At 42.9% G+C, this 22,902-nt stretch overlaps 1 protein-coding gene across 1 annotated transcript; it reads right to left on the bottom strand.

Moving 5' to 3' along the window:
- Positions 1–992: 992 nt before the first annotated feature.
- LOC110907516 lies at positions 993–20,635 on the bottom strand. Its single transcript, XM_022152487.1, has 3 exons — positions 20,272–20,635; positions 19,703–20,196; positions 993–1,751 (listed from the first exon to the last, which is right to left on the bottom strand). Exons 1-3 carry the CDS (start codon positions 20,633–20,635, stop codon positions 993–995), a joined length of 1,617 nt encoding a protein of 538 aa, XP_022008179.1.
- Positions 20,636–22,902: the final 2,267 nt, after the last annotated feature.

The raw sequence follows: 22,902 nt of genomic DNA, 5'->3' as shown, positions 1-22,902 counted from the left end.
TGAATATGTAATCCTATGATGTAAAAGTGGCTCAAAACCTCACATGTATAAAGGGTATGGTATGTGACATGCATGATGTACTAGTTTCTTAGGCAGATTATTCCCAAATAACCACCCGCTAAATACCCGTCATGCTAATTGTTTGAACTTGACCATGACAATAGACCAAATGGGTTGTGCCATCCCTCGTTGACTTAGTTACTTGTGCTTTTTAGATCGCTTCAAACAAAGACATTTTTTGAAAAAAATTTGAAATTTTCCCCCATCCCCACACTTGAGGAAAACATTGTCCTCAATGTGTAGTGTTTAAATGAACGGGTCAAAATCGAAAACTTTTACTACTCCCCCATCCCCACACTTGAGGTGAACATTGTCTTCAATGTGTAAGAACTAGAGTTTTTGAAATGCACAAGGGATGTGACACGGCTAACCTTCCCAAATTTCCACCCGGAAAAATAAAATACAAAATACAATCCACTTATTACTAGACTAAGAATCAAGGTAAAAATGAGACGCATGCACCTGATTTTTGTCGCTTGATGCCCGTATCTTCTTCTTCTCTTCATAAAAACGGTTGTCCCGCGAACATGTTGTACCTACAAATCTTAACCCTTAGTGTAGAAGCATGCTTCTCACAACCATTGAAATTTGTTAGGTGATTAGGTCTACCATTTTTATGAAAGTGTTACCAAATCATGCGTTAAATTACCTTGATTTTTGTGGAAAATAATTTACAACAATAACAATCCTAACTCACTTTCGTAGGAATCACGGTTGCATTTAACTCATGCAACAAGCCCTTTTAACCCCCCCCCCCAATAGCTTGGGGGGATGAGAGGTCTCGTGAGAGTTATATAGGGAACACACCCACAATGTTCATTTAACTACTAAAACGAAATAACAAAATTGTACAACAACAATACTAAATAAACTACGGATAACACTAAAACGAAATGCGAAATAAAATATACAACAACAATTAACTTACCACCTCATGGTGGTCGAATGGCATGCTTGCCGTCCACGAGCTCCTCAAAATCACCCACCGGTGATTCATACCATTTGTTGCCAAACGGTCCAAACTTCCTCACCTCCTCTTCCTTTTTCTTTTCAAGAGGTGACTTCTTTGCTTTCTTCTTCTTGACCGTCTTCTTCTTTGTTTCTCCAAACCTACCAACCATAGCACAAACCTTTTTGTTTGGATTCATGTCCTTTTTAGGACACTTATCCTCACCAAGTGGGTTAGTAAATTTTGGAAAAACATTTAAATTTAATTCCCGGTCCCCAAACTTCATGCTTACCGTTCCCGTTGCACAATTTATTATGGCATTAGCAGTTGCTAGGAACGGTCTACCCAGTATGACTATCGGTTGGGTGTCCCCAAGACACCCAACATAGTCTACTACCAAAAAGTCAATTGGGTAGTAGCAATCATCCACCTTAACAATCACATCCTCCACCATCCCCCTTGGATGCGTGGGAGTCTGATCGGCCAATACCACGGGAGAATCAAATTTTTTTAATGGACCAAAATCATATTGGTCATACAAACTCCCGGGCAAGATGCTCACACAAGCTCCAAGATCTAGGAGCGCCCTCTCAATTTTAAATGTTCCAATTTGAATTGGAATAAGAGGATCTCCCGGATCTTGAGCTTTTGGGAGAAGGGCACTCGATAAAACGACACTCACATGAGATATCAAATCAACCGGGTTGGGTAATTTGTTGTGCCGTTTTTCGATGCTTAACTCCTTTAAGCATTCCACATGAGCCGGAACCTTTATAATGGCATCTAGTGTAACACCCCGTGTTCTCGAATGTCAAAGTCAAAGTCAAAGTTTGACTTCTTTGACTGTTAATAGTCTATTTTTCATATTTGTATTATGTGGAGTAAGTGTTGTCTAATCAAAGTGATCGAATGTTTAAATCAATCCGATTGTTTATCGACCTAGAATAGCAGGAAGTAACAATGCGAAAAAGTTAATCAATCAATAATCAAGCTAATCAAATCATCATCGAACTCGAACTCGAATTATGCGAACTTTGGTGTTGCTATACGTGTGTGTGTGTGACTTATGTGTTATTTGTGCGTGCTTACTTTATGTTACGTGCGAGGTAATCAATCGAATCAAATCGAAACCCGAAACTCAACCGAACTCAATCGAAATCGAACTCCGTTCGGGTTATCATCAATTGTGGATTCAAAAGGAAGACATCCCCAAAACCGCTTTTCGCACTCGATACGACCACTATGAGTTCATTGTTATGCCTTTTGGTTTAACCAACGCACCCGCGGTCTTTATGGATCTGATGAATCGCGTGTGTAAGCCATTTCTGGACCGTTTCGTCATCGTGTTCATCGACGATGTCTTGATCTTTTCCAAGTCGAAAGCCGAACACGCGCAACATCTACGTTTGGTTCTCGAGTTACTGCAGGGGAATTAACTCTACGCGAAATTCTCCAAGTGCGAATTCTGGTTGGAGGAGGTTCAGTTTCTGGGTCACATCGTGAATAGTCAAGGTATACACGTCGATCCCGCGAAGATTGAAGCAGTTAAAAGTTGGATTACGCCTAAGAACCCGTCTGAAGTTCGTTCTTTTCTCGGACTAGCGGGCTATTATCGACGATTTATCGAAGGATTCTCTAAGATCGTTGTGCCGCTTACCGCTCTTACCCATAAAGACAAGCCTTTCGCTTGGGGAAACGCACAAGAGTCTGCCTTTCAAACCCTCAAACATATGCTGTGCAATGCTCCTGTTCTCACACTGCCTGACGGAAGCAATGGTTTCATTGTCTATTGTGATGCTTCCAACCTTGGTCTTGGTTGTGTCCTCATGCAATGAGACAAGGTTATAGCTTACGCATCTCGTCAGCTCAAAATATGCGAGAAGAACTATACAACCCATGACCTCGAGCTAGGCGCGGTTGTCTTTGCATTAAAGATTTGGCGACACTACCTATATGGTACCAAGTGTACGATATTCACCGATCACAGGAGTTTACAACACATCTTTAATCAGAGGGAACTTAACATGCGTCAACGCCGATGGGTAGAACTTCTCAACAATTACGACTATGAGATTCGTTATCACCCAGGCAAAGCAAATGTTGTTGCCGACGCGCTCAGCAAACGGAGTTATGTGCTCAGTATTCGCAATGTTCAAGCCCAGCAAGATCTCGAAACCCTCATCCGCGAAGCCCAACATGCTTGCTTTAACGAGCGCACATTGAAGAAAGAGAGGATCTATCACGATGGAGCTCAGCTAGTAAGCAAATCGAATGGGATCTTCTACTATCTAGACCGAATTTGGATCCCTAAGCGGACCGATTTGCGAAAGATTCTAATGGATGAAGCCCACAAATCCCAATATTCTATTCATCCCGGTGCCGACAAAATGTACCAGGACCTTCGCTATAAGTACTGGTGGCCGGGCATGAAACGGGATATCGCTCTCTATGTTGGAAGTTGTTTGACTTGTGCAAGAGTTAAGGCTGAACATCAAAGACCTTCTGGCTTACTGGAACAACCGCCGATTCCTATATGGAAGTAGGAGAGTATAGCTATGGATTTCATAACCAAACTCCCGCCCACGCCATCAGGTCACGACAGTATTTGGGTTATAGTCGACCGTCTGACCAAATCAGCCCACTTTTTGCCAATACGAGAAGACTACAAGGTAGAACGATTAGCCCGAATCTACACCGACGAGATCATTTGTAATCATGGTACGCCTCGCGACATCTTTCTGACCGTGATGCTCGGTTTACCTAGCAATTGTGGGAAACGTTTCAAGCAGCGCTTGGTACGTCGCTTAATATGAGTACCGCATTCCATCCTCAAACCGACGGACAGACGTCGCTTAATATGAGTACCGCATTCCATTCCATGCTCCGTGCGTGTGTTATAGACTTCAGTGGTAGTTGGAACAAATATCTGTCACTAGTCGAATTCTCGTACAACAACAGTTATCATGCCAGCATCCAAATGGCACCATTCGAGGCTTTATATGGAAGAAGATGTCGATCGCCGATTGTATGGCACGAGATCGGTCACTCGCAACTAACCGGTCCCGAGTTACTACAAGAAACGACTGACAAAATACTCCAGATTCGAGACAACTTGTTGAAAGCTCGGAGTAGACAGAAAAGTTATACCGATAGAAGACGCAAGCCCCTTGAATTTGACGTTGGCGACTACGTACTCCTAAAGGTATCACCTTGGAAGGGTGTGGTCAGATTCGGCAAGAAAGGGAAACTAGCGCCTCGATATGTTGGACCTTTTAAGATTCTGGAAAGGATCAGAAAAGTCGCCTACAGACTCGAACTACCGGAGGAACTTAGTAACTTCCACCCGACTTTCCACGTGTCTAACCTCCGAAAATGCCTAGCTGACCATGATTTAATCGTACCGCTCGACGATCTTCAAGTGAACGAAACACTACACTTCGTGAAAAAGCCTGTCGAAATCATGGATCGCCAAACCAAGCAACTCAGACACTCGCGCATCCCTATCGTGAAAGTTCGATGGGAAGGCAAACGAGGCGCGGAGTTCACTTGGGAACTCGAAAGTGACATGAAGGCCAAGTACCCACAGTTGTTTAAATGAAGATCTGAAGCGTCAAATTGGTAAAATAAATCACAGTGTTGTGCAGCTTTCAGCCTAATTTCAGGACGAAATTCCCTAAACAAGGGGAGGCTGTAACACCCCGTGTTCTCGAATGTCAAAGTCAAAGTTTGACTTATTTGACTGTTAATAGTCTATTTTTCATATTTGTATTATGTGGAGTAAGTGTTGTCTAATCAAAGTGATCGAATGTTTAAATCAATGCGATTGTTTATCGACCTAGAATAGCAGGAAGTAACAATGCGATAAAGTTAATCAATCAATAATCAAGCTAATCAAATCATCATCAAACTCGAACTCGAATTATGCGAACTTTGGTGTTGCTATACGTGTGTGTGTGACTTATGTGTTATTTGTGCGTGCTTACTTTATGTTACGTGCGAGGTAATCAATCGAATCAAATCGAAACCCGAAACTCAACCGAACTCAATCGAAATCGAAACATGAAATATAGATGCTTATATGTTGATATAGTAGTTGGGACTGAAGGTAATTTGAATAGGAAACTCTATCGTATCCGTATCATCCTCCACCGAAATCGAAATATCAGAAATCGTCGCCCAAACGCTCGAAACAGGCTGCGGATCGAACAGGCTTCAGCCGACTGAACAAGCCAGCCGATCAGACAGACCGTCCGATCGAACAGGCTGTCCGGTCGGGATGCCTGGCCGATCGGCCAGCCCTTTCCTCTTTGGGAAGCCTTTAAATAGCCCTGTCATTGTCATTCTTTCCACTTTTGGAAAGCTCTGACCGACCAGCTCGTGTTCTTCACCTTTTTCCCAGATTTCTCTCAATCCCGGTAAGATTTCACTCTAAATCTTGTACATTTTTGTTCTATGCACACTCCTACACATTTCTATCTTTCAAATCTTGAATTCCAACAGTGAAATCATCAAGATCTAAGTATTCTAGGATGATGTCATCATGGTGTTCTTCAAGAACTCTATGTTTTGGCTTCAATCCATCAAGAATCACTTGGATCTAGCCGATTTCCACATTAACAAACAAAGATCTATTTTAGATCTAAACATTTCACGGTGTGAAGGATTGAAAGACGAATTTTCCATCTTTCTTTCAACTCTTTTACACTCAACGCCTTCAAACCGGTATAAACGGAGCTTGAGTCAACTCAACCAACAATCTAATGGATGAGTGATTCAAGATTCGGATTCTATCTACAAGGTTCACCGACTCCGGGTTAAACATCAAACTACCGTTCCGAACCAGCTCACCGGCCGGATTTGGGTGATTCCTGTCCGAGCAGGGGAAACAAGTAAGAACGAAGGTTCCATGGTTCAACTCGTTGTCAAACTACCTCGATATAACGTCAAATAATCAAAACAGCCAAGTGTTAGACGACAGGCCGACCAGGTTAGGATGCTGACCGATCGGTTAGGCGGTCCGAACGAACAACCCAACCGATCGGACAGGTCAGCCGATCGACCAGGCCAGCCGATCGGCTAGCACATGGCCCCACACTTTGCAAATTTATGAAGTCTAGTATTGAACGAAGTAATGTTCGATCCAATCATAGTTGATAACATTACTTCAGATCATGAGATACTTTGCTTCAAAAATTAATCGATTTTTAACTTGTCGAGTCCTTAGAGTGCCACCCGATCGAACCTACTGTCCGATCAGGTGACTACCCACTGAGGACTTGCTACTAAAGTGTCTGACCGATCGGTTAAGCCGACCGATCGAACGACCCGTTCGATCGATCGACCTGAGAGGTAAGGATACTTCAATGTTTTCAAATACTGCAACTAAAACTTCAAAAGTTCAAACCATCATACACAAACACATCCTACACAAAGGAAGAAACAATCCACTCGAACAGCCCATCCAATCGAGCCTACCGGCCGATCGAACAGGCTGTCCAAACGGATTATCCAACCAAACGGTTAGGCTGTTCGATCGAACCTACCGTTCGATCGACTAGGCCATCCGACCCATCAGTACTTGTTTTCATTCATCGCGTTACTCATCGTTATACCATCGAACTATTCAGGCTAACCCTACTCTCAAGCGCTCCCTTCAATCCATAAATCAACCGTTGTGAGTATACTCGAACCCTTTTTGCTTTAGCACTTTTGGGTGTTACATACGTTACTTATCTAAATCATAATCGAACACACTACTCAATTACTTTATACGCTAACCGTGCTGCATGTATTACGTGACTAAATGAATGCTTGTTGTTATGTTTACACGTGGAATGTTGTCTACCTGCCTTAACGACGTAGTACTATAGTTTGGACTCAGCACCCGTTCACACGGGGGTTGTTAAGGACAATTACTTGCATGGATAGGGTGGTAATCATGTATTGCGAACTGTCTCGGACAGTTAACCCGCAGTCATTGGTATCGATAGATCCATGTCGATAATTAACATGCTTCGTTTTCATCTGTGTACGTGCTGGTTACGCGTAAACTATTTCGAACTCTATATGCTATATCAAACTTGTATGCTCACCCTTACATTATATGTATTGACTTTATTTTAACGTATGTGACAGGTGTTTAAGATGTTTTCTTGCTAGGAAGCGAGGCTAGAATAAAGCTCTAGAGTCCCCCCAACAAATAGTTGTCTGTCAGGATCAAGCGTCTAGAGCATAGTTGTCTGTAGATCTTGTCAGAACGGGTCCCTAGAAGCATTTGAACAATATTTATCTGTTTTATTTAAAATCTGAGTTGTCGGAAAAGAATTGCTTGACTAGATGTTATCTGTAATAATATATTTTATTATTTGGGATACGGTATGGGACGTATCATTCAATTGAATAGTATTAATAGTTGTTGTGGAAAACTTCTGGACAATCTGTTTCGCTCAGTGCCACGCCCTGATGATTCCGCCATCGATTGGGGTGTGACAGATTGGTATCAGAGCCATAACTATAGGGAATTAGGCTAGACACGACCTAATCCGGGTCGCTGTCTTAGAGACCTAGACTATAGCTAGGAACCAACAGACCAAGTTTATGTGCTATGTTCTGCTATTTATCGCTATCACTGCACTCGAACTTTCAAAATAAAGTCAAGCGATTTAGTCAGGATTAGGTGTGAAAACGCGAACTCCCGACTGAATTGATTGATCAATGCTGATTTTATCAATTTATCAATGATTTCCCCGTTATTTTCAATAACAAACGAGGAGAATTATACCAAATCAGGAGTGAAATCCATATTTTGATTAATAATCTCCTCATTTTTTTTCTGATACAAGGAAGAAGTGGCTAAGCCAGGGGCGAAACCCTAACCTTGACAACTTGTTCCGCTACTTGTTTTATCTCACCAAAGCCTCGACGGACTCCAACGACCTGAACTCACGAGTAAGACCTAGGGAAGGTGTGCGATATGCCCAAGAATCGAGGCAAGCACGCAAATCCCGAAGGTCGAAAAGTGACGACAAGTCTACTGTGAATAGTCGAATCGCTTTGGGTAGTAGATGTCTAATAGCCGTAGACAACGTATTTCTCGATTTTATACGTTTCGATTCTGAGCCCGCACTCGCCGTCTCTGATAACTCGATCGTTTTATGTGCTTTGCGTGTAATTAGCCATTTGCGTGTTTGAATTTGAATTATTCGATTTTTGCTATCATCTCGATCGACACACACATCTCGCATTGCTATTCTATCTCAAGCTGTTGCAATCTAGACGATATTTTGATCTATTATACGCTTATGCTATAATCAAAATGCTATACGACTATACCATACTATGCTACTCGGTATGCTATTCGCGATTGCTATATTCGAACGACACGCGAACTTGAAGGATAGGTTTCTGTACTCTGATTGCTTCTATGACTAAATGCGTATGTGTGCTTATGTACTTTTGTGCCCTATCTGCTTATGTGCTTCTGTGACTATGTGATTTTCGTGCCTATGTGTTTATATGATTCATGCCTTATCCTGTTCCTGAGCTTTAGTAAGTAGTAGACGTGTGAGGTGAGATTCGATTTGTTGTGTTTGAGACCTGCGACGATGTCTATTGCAGACCATGTCGACATCTGGACACCGAACCCCTCTTACCCGCCAAGAAAAGAGAGACAAGCGTCTCGCTGCAATCATCGCCAAGTAAGTGGCGAAAGCTGTAAGCGAGGTGTATGAGAATGTCAGCAAGTCGTCGGAGGAATCCCGAACCGACGCTCCTAAGGATGCAAACAAGACTGCTTTCAGCTTCAAGCAATTTAAGGCATGCGGACCTAAAGAGTTTACTGGAGAAGATGGCCCTACCGCCATGTTTCACTGGTTCGATTCGGTTGAAGTCACTCTGCGCCAAAGCGGCTGTCCTGAAAATCTCTGTACCCTGAATGCGACCAGCGTCTTCCAGTCCCGAGCTCTAGACTGGTGGACGGCTGAACGAAACAAACGCGGAAATGATGCAGCTTATGAGCTGACTTGGGAAGAGCTAAAGGCCATTATGATGGACGAATTCTGCCCTCCCCATGAACGCCAAAAGCTGGAGGACGAGTTTTGGACTATCAAGCAGAAGGATGGAGACAACGCTGCTTTAACTGCTCGCTTTAAGCAGCTTAGCATCATTTGTCCCGATCAAGTCAAAACGCCAGACATGGCCATCAAGAAGTATATTCGAGCTCTGCCAGATTGTGTAGCTGATTTTGTTCACGCCGCCAAACCATCATCAATCGAGGAGACTTACTTGCTTGCCGCTGAGATCAATGACAAGCGGGTAAAGTCTGGTTTCTGGGATAAACCATCCAAGTCTCTGCACCAAGCAACTACTGCAGCAACCACCGACACCACCTCTGCTCAGCCCTCCAAGTCCTCACGTCGAAAGAAGAAGCACAACAACAGTAGCCCCAGCAACAAGAACTGTGCAGTCGCAACAACTGCTGCCCCTCTGCAAGCCGTACCGGCTCAGCAGCAGTTGCACCACCGACCAGCACCGTCCACTCAAGCGCCGCCAGCAAAGCGCGCATACACAGGTCCCCACCCGCTCTGCCAGACATGCTCATATCATCACCCGGTGGGTCTCGCCTGCCGTTATTTCACTCACTGCAACCTCTACGGTCACTTCACCGCGAATTGTCGCTATGGTCCCCGTCAAGCCCCAGCTCAAGCTACTACTCATCAAGCTCTACTCCCCGCCCCTCAAGGCCAACCAGCGGCTCAAGCCCCCGTAGTCAATGCTCGAGTCTGCTTTACATGTGGCGATCCAAATCATTTCGCCAACATGTGCCCGAACAGGGTGGTGAAGCAAGAGCCCCAACAGCAGCAGCAGCAGCAGCCTCAGCAGCAGCAACAAGCAGCCTGTGCCCGAACTTTCAACATCAACGCCCGTCAGGCCCAGGCTGACAACAACGTGGTTAATGGTACGTTCCTTGTGAATGGTATTTATGCACCGTGTTTGTTTGATACTGGAGCCGATAACTGCTTTGTATCGTTTGAATTCGTGAAGCTCCTTAGTCGTAAGCGCTCTTATCTCCCCTCGTCATTCGAAGTCGAAGTCGCTACTGGAAGAACTGTCGCCGTTAACTCTGTTCTCCATGATTGTACCCTCGAGCTCAACAATCACATCTTCCCAATCGACCTCATTCCGATGCAACTCGGAAGTTTCGACGTCATAGTAGGCATGGACTTTCTTCGCGAAAACCATGCTGAAGTTGTGTGCTTCGATAAAATGATTCGATTCTCGCTTGCAAATGGTGATCTACTATGTGTGTACGGTGAAACAGCTTCAAAGGGTCTCAAGCTCATGTCGTGTGTCCAAGCTAGCAAGTATCTCCGCAAGGAATACAGAGCCTTCTTGGCCAACATTGTAGTAGCGGAGAAGGAAAAGAAAAAGAAAGCCGAAGTCAAAGACATCCCAGTGGTCCATGAGTTTCCTCAGGTGTTCCCTGATGACCTCCCTGGACTACCGCCGAGTCGCGATATCGACTTTCGTATTGACCTCATTCCTGGAGCTAACCCCGTTGCCAAAGCCCCTTATCGACTCGCTCCATCCGAAATGCGGGAACTCTCAAACCAACTCCAGGAATTGCTTGAAAAAGGCTTTATTCGCCCGAGCACCTCTCCTTGGGGCGCGCCGGTCCTTTTCGTTAAAAAGAAGGATGGGTCGTTCCGGATGTGCATCGACTATCGGGAGTTGAATAAGCTAACTATTAAGAACCGATACCCTCTGCCCCGAATCGACGACTTATTTGATCAACTGCAAGGTGCTAAGTGTTTCTCGAAGATCGATCTCCGTTCGGGTTATCATCAATTGCGGATTCAAGAGGAAGACATCCCCAAAACCGCTTTTCACACTCGATACGGCCACTATGAGTTCGTTGTTATGCCTTTTGGTTTAACCAACGCACCCGCGGTCTTTATGGATCTGATGAATCGCGTGTGTAAGCCATTGCTGGACCGTTTCATCATCGTGTTCATCGACGATGTCTTGATCTATTCCAAGTCGAAAGCCGAACACGCACAACATCTACGTTTGGCTCTTGAGTTACTGCAGGGGAATCAACTCTACGCCAAATTCTCCAAGTGCGAATTCTGGTTGGAGGAGGTTCAGTTTCTGGGTCACATCGTAAATAGTCAAGGTATACACGTCGATCCCGCGAAGATTGAAGCAGTTAAAAGTTGGATTACGCCTAAGAACCCGTCTAAAGTTCGTTCTTTTCTCGGACTAGCGGGCTATTATCGACGATTTATCGAAGGATTCTCTAAGATCGTTGTGCCGCTTACCACTCTTACCCATAAAGACAAGCCTTTCGTTTGGGGAAACGCACAAGAGTCTGCCTTTCAAACCCTCAAGCATATGCTGTGCAATGCTCCAGTTCTCACACTGCCTGACGGAAGCAATGGTTTCATTGTCTATTGTGATGCTTCCAACCTTGGTCTTGGTTGTGTCCTCATGCAACGAGACAAGGTTATAGCTTACGCATCTCGTCAGCTCAAAATACACAAGAAGAACTATACAACCCATGACCTCGAGCTAGGTGCGATTGTCTTTGCATTAAATATTTGGCGACACTACCTGTATGGTACCAAGTGTACGATCTTCACCGATCACAGGAGTTTACAACACATCTTTAATCAGAGGGAACTTAACATGCGTCAACGCCGATGGGTAGAACTTCTCAACGATTACGACTGTGAGATTCGTTATCACCCAGGCAAAGCAAATGTTGTTGCCGACGCGCTCAGCAGACGGAGTTATGTGCTCAGTATTCGCAATGTTCAAGCCCAGCAAGATCTCGAAACCCTCATCCGCGAAGCCCAACATGCTTGCTTTAACGAGCACACATTGAAGAAAGAGAAGATCTATCACGATGGAGCTCAGCTAGTAAGCAAATCGAATGGGATCTTCTACTATCTAGACCAAATTTGGACCCCTAAGCAGACCGATTTGCGAAAGATTCTAATGGATGAAGCCCACAAATCCCGATATTCTATTCATCCCGGTGCCGACAAAATGTACCAGGACCTTCGCTGTAAGTACTGGTGGCCGGGCATGAAACGGGATATCGCTCTCTATGTTGGAAGTTGTTTGACTTGTGCAAGTGTTAAGGCTGAACATCAAAGACCTTCTGGCTTACTGGAACAACCGCCTATTCCTATATGGAAGTGGGAGAGTATAGCTATGGATTTCATAACCAAACTCCCACCCACGCTATCAGGTCACGACAGTATTTGGGTTATAGTCGACCGTCTGACCAAATCAGCCCACTTTTTGCCAATACGGGAAGACTACAAGGTAGAACAATTAGCCCGAATCTACACCGACGAGATCATTTGTAATCATGGTACGCCTCGCGACATCATCTCTGACCGTGATGCTCGGTTTACCTTGCGATTGTGGGAAACGTTTCAAGCAGCGCTTGGTACGTCGCTTAATCTGTGTACCGCATTCCATCCTCAAACCGACGGACAGACTGAGAGAACGATCCGTACTCTTGAAGACATGCTCCGTGCGTGTGTTATAGACTTCGGTGGTAGTTGGAACAAATATCTGTCACTAGTCGAATTCTCGTACAACAACAGTTATCATGCCAGCATCTAAATGGCACCATTCGAGGCTTTATATGGAAAAAGATGTCGATCGCCGATTGTATGGCACGAGATCCGTCACTCACAACTAACCGGTCCCGAGTTACTACAAGAAACGACTGACAAAATCCTCCAGATTCGAGACAACTTGTTGAAAGCTCGGAGTAGACAGAAAAGTTATGCCGATAGAAGACGCAAGCCCCTTGAATTTGACGTTGGCGACTACGTACTCCTAAAGGTATCACCTTGGAAGGGTGTGGTCAGATTCGGCAAGAAAGGGAAACTAGCGCCTCGATATGTTGGACCTTTTAAGATTCTGGAAAGGATTGGAAAAGTCGCCTACAGACTCGAACTACTGGAGGAACTTAGTAACGTCCACCCGACATTCCACGTGTCTAACCTCCGAAAATGCCTAGCTGACCATGATTTAATCGTACCGCTCGATGATCTTCAAGTGAACGAAACACTACACTTCGTGGAAAAGCCTGTCGAAATCATGGATCGCCAAACCAAGCAACTCAGGCACTCGCGCATCCCTATCGTGAAAGTCCGATGGGAAGGCAAACAAGGCGCGGAGTTCACTTGGGAACTCGAAAGCGACATGAAGGCCAAGTACCCACAGTTGTATAAATGAAGATCTGAAGCTTCAAATTGGTAAAATAAATCACAGTGTTGTGCAGCTTTCAGCCTAATTTCGGGACGAAATTCCCTAAACAAGGGGAGGCTGTAACACCCCGTGTTCTCGAATGTCAAAGTCAAAGTCAAAGTTTGACTTCTTTGACTGTTAATAGTCTATTTTTCATATTTGTATTATGTGGAGTAAGTGTTGTCTAATCAAAGTGATCGAATGTTTAAATCAATGCGATTGTTTATCGACCTAGAATAGCAGGAAGTAACAATGCGATAAAGTTAATCAATCAATAATCAAGCTAATCAAATCATCATCGAACTCGAACTCGAATTATGCGAACTTTGGTGTTGCTATACGTGTGTGTGACTTATGTGTTATTTGTGCGTGCTTACTTTATGTTACGTGCGAGGTAATCAATCGAATCAAATCGAAACCCGAAACTCAACCGAACTCAATCGAAATCGAAACATGAAATATAGATGCTTATATGTTGATTTAGTAGTTGGGACTGAAGGTAATTTGAATAGGAAACTCTATCGTATCCGTATCATCCTCCACCGAAATCGAAATATCAGAAATCGTCGCCCAAACGCTCGAAACAGGCTGCGGATCGAACAGGCTTCAGCCGACTGAACAAGCCAGCCGATCGGACAGACCGTCCGATCGAACAGGCTGTCCGATCGGGATGCCTGGCCGATCGGCCAGCCCTTTCCTATTTGGGAAGCCTATAAATAGCCCTGTCATTATCATTCTTTCCACTTTTGGAAAGCTCTGACCGACCAGCTCGTATTCTTTACCTTTTTCTCAGATTTCTCTCAATCCCGGTAAGATTTCACTCTAAATCTTGTACGTTTTTGTTCTATGCACACTCCTACACATTTCTATCTTTCAAATCTTGAATTCTAACCATGAAATCATCAAGATCTAAGTATTCTAGGATGATGTCATCATGGGGTTCTTCAAGAACTCTATGTTTTGGCTTCAATCCATCAAGAATCACTTGGATCTAGCCGATTTCCACATTAACAAACAAAGATCTATTAAACATTTCACGGTGTGAAGGATTGAAAGACGAATTTTCCAACTTTCTTTCAACTCTTTTACACTCAACGCCTTCAAACCGGTATAAACGGAGCTTGAGTTAACTGTAACACCTCGAATTTTTGTGTCCAATAATGTGTTAACACGTGTCATTTGTTTACACGTGGCATTGGTATTAAATAAAGGACTAATTTTGACAAACCTTGAAAGTATATAAATTCGAGGGTTATAAATGTCAACAAGGGTAAATATACTGAATAGTAACCCTAAATAAATGCTTGAACCTTCAAACGAATGTATCATAGATCGTACGAAAGCGAAACACGAAAGAAAGTGAGAGATTACAAGCTACAGGGGTTAACTGTGTCAACATGTTTAATTATACCTCTGAGTGACCCTTTAACGTTCCCAAGGCTTTGTAACGGTATTATACCCTCACCAAAATATAATATATAAATTTCGCAAAGTTTCGTTATGAAACGAGAAAGTTACGATCGAATTCGTAGGAGAAGGGTTAAAAGCGCCAATAATGAAAGTTAAGGCTTTCCAAATAATTAATAAACTAACCGGGGACTTAACAACGCGGGTAAATAACACGAGGCCCCTATCGGTAAATAACCGAGGGTCAAACCGCAAAGTTACCCCTTCAAACCCGAAAGGTCAGGTAAATCATTACGAAAGATTTCGTTATTAATTACCAGGATTTCGTAATCATTTCAAAAGATTTTAAAAATCTGAAAAACAGGCCCCACGCGACCCGCATTGCATGTTTGGTTAAGTTGAGGCGGGCCGCGAGCCTCCTCTTTTACTCGCCTGGTATTTAAATCCCAGGCGGCCCGCATTAGAAACGCATGGAACTCCCATGCGGGCCGCATTAGACGCCCAGATGCAGAAAGTTGTAACTACTTGCCTTTTGGAGCATTTGAACGACCAAACATCAATCAATGAGGCATGGGTGCCCCCTACTCGACCCATACACCTTAGGGACACCTGCCCATGATCCATGATCAAATGTAGGCTGAGTTGTGATGATCTTGAGGTCCTTTGAGCACTATAAATAGCAATGTTGAGGTTACAACATTCACACAACTCAAACACTTCCATCTGATCATTCCAAGAGCTCCCTAGCATTCTCTTCTGTTCCATAATCAAGATACAACTTCTGTAAGTCGTTCATAACGATTTTGGTCATACATTTCCATAGTTTTAGCCTATAAACACAACCGTCGTAACTAACGGTTGTCATTACAATATCTTGCAAATCGTTCAGTCTTATGACGAATCAAAAGTGGTTATAAGTTGGTATTTATGTGGGTAATAAACCTCTAAAAGGGTTCCCCCTGATCACCACTCTAACTATGTCAAATATCGAGTCAAACGTGCGGTTAAAAAAGTCAACAGGAAGCTATTTTAGCGATTTATGCATAATCTGTAATGTACATACTATGGAACCTGTTTTGACAATCATAAAACATGATAATAAGTATATAAACTTGTTTGCGCTCGTTTGAATCGACCATTTGCTATATTGAACCGGTTCGGAGCCGAATGTCGCAAAAGTTTGACTTTTGCTTTGACTTCAGTTCTGACCCGTTTTATTGAGGTATAGATATACCTTAGGACTCTCTTAGGACCAGGTTACATGATGGTATGAACCTCTGTGATCGGTTCATGAGTTATCCGAGTCTTTTGCGCATTTCCGTCATTCGCCTAAAAGTTGACCGTAACGGCCTTTTGAAATTAAAACGAGTATTTCGGACGCGTGAACGGACCAGAACCTTGCTTACTAAATTATAAGCATGTCCTTAAAGTTTCACGTCAATCCGAGGTCTGGAATGAGAGTTATGCTAAAAAGCGCATTTAAAGTAAACTTTATTAATTAACGGCGCAATTAGCATAACACCTATCTAAACCAAGATTTCGTCACCAAAACTTTTACCCACTGTATTGAAATAATATTTTGGGAATTTTAAAGATTTTTAATAATTTTTTTTACCTCGCTCATCACCTGCGGTTATGGCTACGGGTCGGTAAATACCGAATATGCCCTTTTCGGCCAAAACATGAGTTCTACAAGGTCTTTTGACCCGATTCCAGTTGCTACTGATTTTAAATAATAAATAAAGTATTTTAAGCTTTATAAGCTGTTCGGGAAACTCAGATTTCCTGTAGAACTCGAAAAGCCCTTTTAAAGCCTTTAAAATGACCGAAAAGCCCCTACGGGGCATAATATTAACTTAAACTCGTTACGGGCGTCACGGAAGGTATCCTACTGATACCACAACCCATTTAAGGCATATTGACTTAGGAAATAAGCGTACGACTCTCATGGTTAACCGTTTCGCCTATTGCGCGCACGGTTCGGCTTATGAAACTAGTTTTCATAATTTAGCCGATACGGGTCAAATAATATCATTTGAACCCCAAAATCCAGAGTGTGAACCATTAACCCATATAAAACAAGTCTCTGAACTTGTTGGGACAGAATCACACTCCATTCTCGGTTTTCGCCTTTTCGCGCGATTAAACCATATCTATATATATCGGAACCAACCAGTCTAGGCTACGGCCATTATAACGACTCGTTAGGATTCTAAGAGGTTAATTAAAACCTTCGTTCCAGATTAGGAGCCCCAGTAAAAGCTATCGGTGATTTAATCCAAATTAAGGAAATATACTTGCAAAGGTAAATACTTTAACTTATTTCCCCTATATGGGCTTGGGTTACGGTATATTAATACCGCTTGATTGAGCATTATATTCTTCCATCGCTTAGGTGGTTAATTAATAATATGATCGGCTCATTTAAACAGTTTTGTTGCTTATAAGCCTTTGGGGGGTTTAATGACCGTTGTCCCGGATATCCTTGGCATCATTTTACGAAATGGCCACGACCATCGACATCCCGGTGTAGGCGTACACCCGGTATAAAGTGTCGACATTAAATTAAAAGACGTAGCCGTTGGTTTTTATACTACGGTTTTACGCAATGTGGTGTGTCTATAAATCTTTAACCCGGCACGACCCGGGCTACTGAACGCATAAAAGAACATGTAAAACGTTCACAAGATTTTATTATAATTTTCCCAAGTTATAAAAGAATTTGTGCCTCGTGCATTCAAATCAATTTTAATAAACATTTTTAAATGTGTCAGTTGAATGTATTTACCAGTGTAAACTGACGTATTTTCCCCAAAAAGATTAAGTGCAGGTGCTAGACGAAATTGGCTGGTATTAGCTGCCTAAGCATCACGAATAGTCTCGCAAACTTGATGCTGTATCTGAATGAACAATATTTATCTAATTTGATCCGCTGTGGATACATTCGACTTCTGTAATACATTTGATATTACAATCAGAGGTTGAAATATATTTATTTATCTTATGCTTCCGCTGTGCATTATATAATTGTGTGGTTTGACTATATTGTTGCCAACATCGTCACGGTAATCCCCCACCGGGCCCACCGGTGAGACACGTGGAAATCGGGGTGTGACATTAACTCACCAAACAATCTAATGGATGAGTGATTCAAGATTCGGATTCTATCTACGAGGTTCACCGACTCCGGGTTAAACATCAAACTACCGTTCCGAACCAGCTCACCGGCCAGATCTGGGTGATTCCTGTCCAAGCAGGGGAAACAAGTAAGAACGAAGGTTCCATGGTTCAACTCGTTGTCAAACTACCTCGATATAACGACAAATAATCAAAACAGCCAAGTGTTAGACGACAGGACGACCAGGTCAGGATGTTGACAGATCGGTTAGGCGGTCCGAACAAACAGCCCAACCGATCGGACAGGTTAGCCGATCGACCAGGCCAGCCGATCGGCTAGCACATGGCCCCACACATTGTAAATTTATGAAGTCTAGTATTGAACGAAGTAATGTTCGATCGAACCATAGTTGATAACATTACTGTTCGGATCATGAGATACTATGCTTCAAAACTTAATCGATTTTAACTTGGCGAGTCCTTAGAGTGCCCCCCGATCGAATCTACTATCCGATCAGGTGACTGCCCACTGAGGACTTGCTACTAAAGTGTCTGACCGATCGGTTAAGCCGACCGATCGAACGACCCGTTCGATCGATCGACCTGAGAGGTAAGGATACTTCAATGTTTTCAAATACTGCAACTAAAACTTCAAAAGTTCAAACCATCATACACAAACACATCCTACACAAAGGAAGAAACAATCCACTCGAACAGCCCATCCGATCGAGCCTACCAGCCGATCGAAAAGGCTGTCCGAACGGATTATCCAACCGAACGGTTAGGCGTTCGATCGAACCTACCATTCGATCGACTAGGCCATCCGACCCATCAGTACTTGTTTTCATTCATCGCGTTACTCATCGTTATACCATCGAACTATTCAGGCTAACCCTACTCTCAAGCGCTCCCTTCAATCCATAAATCAACCGTTGTAAGTATACTCGAACCCTTTTTGCTTTAGCACTTTTGGGTGTTACATACGTTACTTATCTAAATCACACTCGAACACACTACTCAATCACTTTATATGCTAACCGTGCTGCATGTATTACGTGACTAAATGAATGCTTGTTGTTATGTTTACACGTGGAATGCTGTCTACCTACCTTAATGACGTAGTACTATAGTTTGGACTCAGCACCCGTTCACACGGGGGTTGTTAAGGAAAATTACTTGCATGGATTACGATAGTAATCATGTATTGCGAACTGTCTCGGACAGTCAACCCGCAATCGTTGGTATCGATAGATCCATGTCGATAATTAACATGCTTCGTTTTCCTCTGTGTACGTGCTGGTTACGCGTAAACTATTTCGAACTCTATATGCTATATCAAACTTGTATGCTCACCCTTACATTATATATATTGACTTTATTTTAACGTATGTGACAGGTGTTTAAGATGTTTGCTTGCTAGGAAGCGAGGCTAGAATAAAGCTTTAGAGTCCCCCCAACAAATAGTTGTCTGTCAGGATCAAGCGTCTAGAGCATAGTTGTCTGTAGATCTTGTCAGAACGGGTCCCTAGAAGCATTTGAACAATATTTATCTGTTTTATTTAAAATCTGAGTTGTCGAAACAGAATTGCTTGACTAGATATTATCTGTAATAATATATTTTATTATTTGGGATACGGTATGGGACGTATCATTCAACTGAATAGTATTAATAGTTGTTGTGGAAAACTTCTGGACAATCTGTTTCGCTTAGTGCCACGCCCCGATGATTCCGCCATCAGTTGGGGTGTGATATCTAGTAACGGTAAATTAATTTTAGCTTGCTTAAAATTTTCCCACCCCTCGTCCTTTGGTGGGCACCGTTCTTCACTTTTCAATGCATTAAGTGGGTTAAGTTGATTTAAACAATTTTTACAAAAAAAAAAAAAAAAAATTAGTTACGTTTTCACTTTTACTTTGTGAAATCGTTTCGTGTTTATTTTCACTTTCCGGCTCCTCACTTATATTTTCCACTACACCATCAATGAATTGTGGTGGTGGAATGCTTTTAACACTACGAACTTCATCATTTAAAAGAATACCTACCACGCTAACGCGTGCATTCCTCACGTTGCTTGTGCTAAAACCTTGATGCTTCGGGTTCACTGTAGTGTCACTTGGAAGCTTTCCCATGCTTCCCCTCATTTGAGCCATTTCCTCCGCAAGTTGGCCCACTTGCTTTGCTAATGCCTCATGTGCTTTGTCCCGAATCTCATTTGTTTTCTTTATCTCCTTAATTTCATTGTGAGATTCTTTTTGTATATTTAACAAAGCATCCATTTTGGCACTCAAGTCATCACCACCGGTTTGATTGTTCAACCCGCTTCCATTACCGCCTTGATTGTTGTGATTCCTTTGGTACCCACCTTGGTAATTGTTGTCCTGACCTTGGTACCCTTGATTGTAATTACGTTGGTAACCCCCTTGGTTACCACCTTGGCGATTTTAATATGATGACCCGCTTTGATTACCCGGTTGAAAGTTTGGGTTCATTTGATTCGCGGCATTCCCATATCGGAAGTTGGGATAGTTTCTCAATCTGGGATGGTAAGTGTTCGAATTCATGTCATTATTCTTTCTATCCCCGAACACTTGATTTACTTCCTCGGTGTACTCACCCGACCCCATTGGACATTGATCGGTCCAATAGCCAATATCCCCACAATCTTCACACACCGCGAATTGGACCGCATTCACCTCCTTCTTTTTCATACGAGCCATTTCTTGTTCTAATGTGGAAATTCGATCTTTAGAATCAAAATCGGGAAGTGACCAGGAAATGGGATGTTTCTTAGCTCTATCGGCTGATTCCTTTTCCTTCGACCGCTTGCTCATTCGCTCAAGAAACTCCCACGTCATCTTCATGATTGCTCAAGAGAGTCCCGTTGCTTGTTGACTCGAGGCGGTTCCATGTATTGTCGTCTAGACCCCGTACAAGACACTTGACTAACTCCCACTTCTCTATTTGATGATGTGGGCAATTTCGCATCAACTCCTTGTATCGTGTGAATTCTTCATGCAACGGCTCACCCGATAGTTGGCGAAAAGACCTAATTTCATCACGAGCATTATCAGTCTTTGCCACTGAATAGTATCCATCAAGAAAAGCTTGTTGCATTTCTCCCCATGTTCGAATACTGTTTGCTGGAAGTGTAAGGAACCATTGCTTTGCCTTGTCTTTCAACGAAAATTGGAACAAACGAAGTTTGACCTCCTCTAATGCTAAGTTGTGCCCCCCGATAGTGTTACAAATGGACGAAAACTCCGCCAAGTGCGTGTACGGCTCATCATTAGACCTCCCATTGAAATGGGGAAGTATATTGATGTAATGGGGTTTACAATCAAACATCCTTCCTTCACAAACAATTGGTGAATCATTCTCGGTGACCACCGGCCTAAAACGGTCATTCACTCCCCGTGGAGGTTGTTGACGACGATGCGGACCGTTAACTTCTTGATCAACCGGTCTTCGGTTGTCCCTTCGATCACCCCTTCTATCCCCACCTTGATTTCTACCTTGATTACCTCGTTGATTACCTCCTCCCACGAAACGAGGAATCCGATTAGGGTTGATATTGTTGTTGTTGTTGTAAAACCCGTCATTTCGGTTCCTTTGGTTGTTGTTTCGTGGTTGACGGTTGTTCTCGTAGTCATTTCTCCTATTTCCATTCCCATAATCATCATGTCACGACCCCCGACCCACCCTGGACGGAATCGGGTGCCGTGAGCAGCCCAGTGGTACCGGTGATTATTTTGAAAAATATTGCAGCGGAAATTTCATCAGAACCATGAGTTAGGAAAAATATCAGAGTTTAGAAACACCGGATTTTATTTAAATAGATGGAATAAATTCCATTTTTACAAAGGTAGATTTTAATAAAAATAATATTTCTTAATTTGATTTAATTAATAAAATAAGGCACTTCTTGAAGTCCTTCAGTGCCGGATCCAATCCTTACTCCAATCTACTGTAATTACCTGAAACGCACTTTAAAAAGGTTTTGTCAGTGGGGAAATACTGAGTGAATCATTCATTTTGATAAAATGACACTTAGTTATAAATTACAGCATAAGAGCGATTACAATGGTTCCTATCTTATTGTTATATGGCACCGTGTCACCTCCTGGTGACGGTGGTCATACCACTATTGGGTCCTGTCACCCAATTAGTGATGATTATCACTGTTAGGGCTTATATGCCTAACCCTGTGAGAAAATTAGTAATGTGCACAATACCCCACTAGCCATTGATTAAGATAGCAACGACTTAATCCCTGTAATTATAACCTTTGAAAATAATTTGAGGTATTGTAAAACAGTTGATAAAAAGAGAATGACTCACATTATAAGCATGCAGATTCATACGGGCAAAATTTAGTCTACAGATAAGCCTTGATATATTGCAGATTTATACAGGCAGAGCTTAGCCTATTGATTAGCCTTGTAACCTAGTGCACACGAACTAGGTAAGTAACTAATACAGCATTTACGATAACTCACGAGATTAAAACCCTCACAACGAATGACAAAGTGTAATCACTTAAACATCCATTGGATTCACAACGAATGACAGAGTCTACCCCGAGTTTGGGTGGTACTCAAACATCCTATCGGAATCACGACTAATGACAAAGGATAGCACTTAAACATCCTGTCGGATAGTTTCAGTCGATCGGATATTGAATCGTAGCAGCGATCGAGTTGATACCCGGTATCGTAGCAGAATTTGAGCTAGTGTGTGTTTGGTAGTATTTGGACGATATCTCAGCGTAGAATTGGAATTTGAACATCGAACTAAGGCAGAACTTCAAGTGCCAACCCCCTCTATATATACTGAAAATTTGGTTCCCCCGCGTGTCGCGCCAGGGAGACCTGTCTCCTTCGCGTGGCGCGACGGGTCAAATTTTAGCATAGGGTGGCCACGTTCATGGGTAGGCTAGGTGAGTCGACGAAAATGATAAATTCAATTTTGACAGCAAAATATATGGATAATCCCCCCCCCCCCCTTGAGTTTTAAGGGCCCTAATCCTGATTTTGATTGTTATGAAAATTTTAGGGTTTGTGTAGGATTACTTAGGTGTCTCAACTAGGGTTTCCTATTG

Source organism: Helianthus annuus, chromosome 14, assembly GCF_002127325.2.
Source record: "Helianthus annuus cultivar XRQ/B chromosome 14, HanXRQr2.0-SUNRISE, whole genome shotgun sequence".
Taxonomy (NCBI): Eukaryota; Viridiplantae; Streptophyta; class Magnoliopsida; order Asterales; family Asteraceae; genus Helianthus; species Helianthus annuus.
Note: the sequence above shows the minus strand (reverse complement) of the source record. Positions and strands in the feature narration are given on the sequence as shown.

Excerpts from the sequence above, each read along its gene's own strand:
- LOC110907516 (XM_022152487.1), bottom strand. The coding sequence starts at position 20,635 with ATGAGCAAGCGGTCGAAGGAAAAGGAATCAGCCGATAGAGCTAAGAAA. Across the intron at positions 20,197-20,271 it reads GAACCCAAACTTTCAACCGG|GGTACCAAGGTCAGGACAAC; the intron begins GTAATCAAAGCG and ends ATTACAATCAAG. Across the intron at positions 1,752-19,702 it reads CACAAAGTAAAAGTGAAAAC|GAGTTAAGCATCGAAAAACG; the intron begins GTAACTAATTTT and ends GAATGCTTAAAG.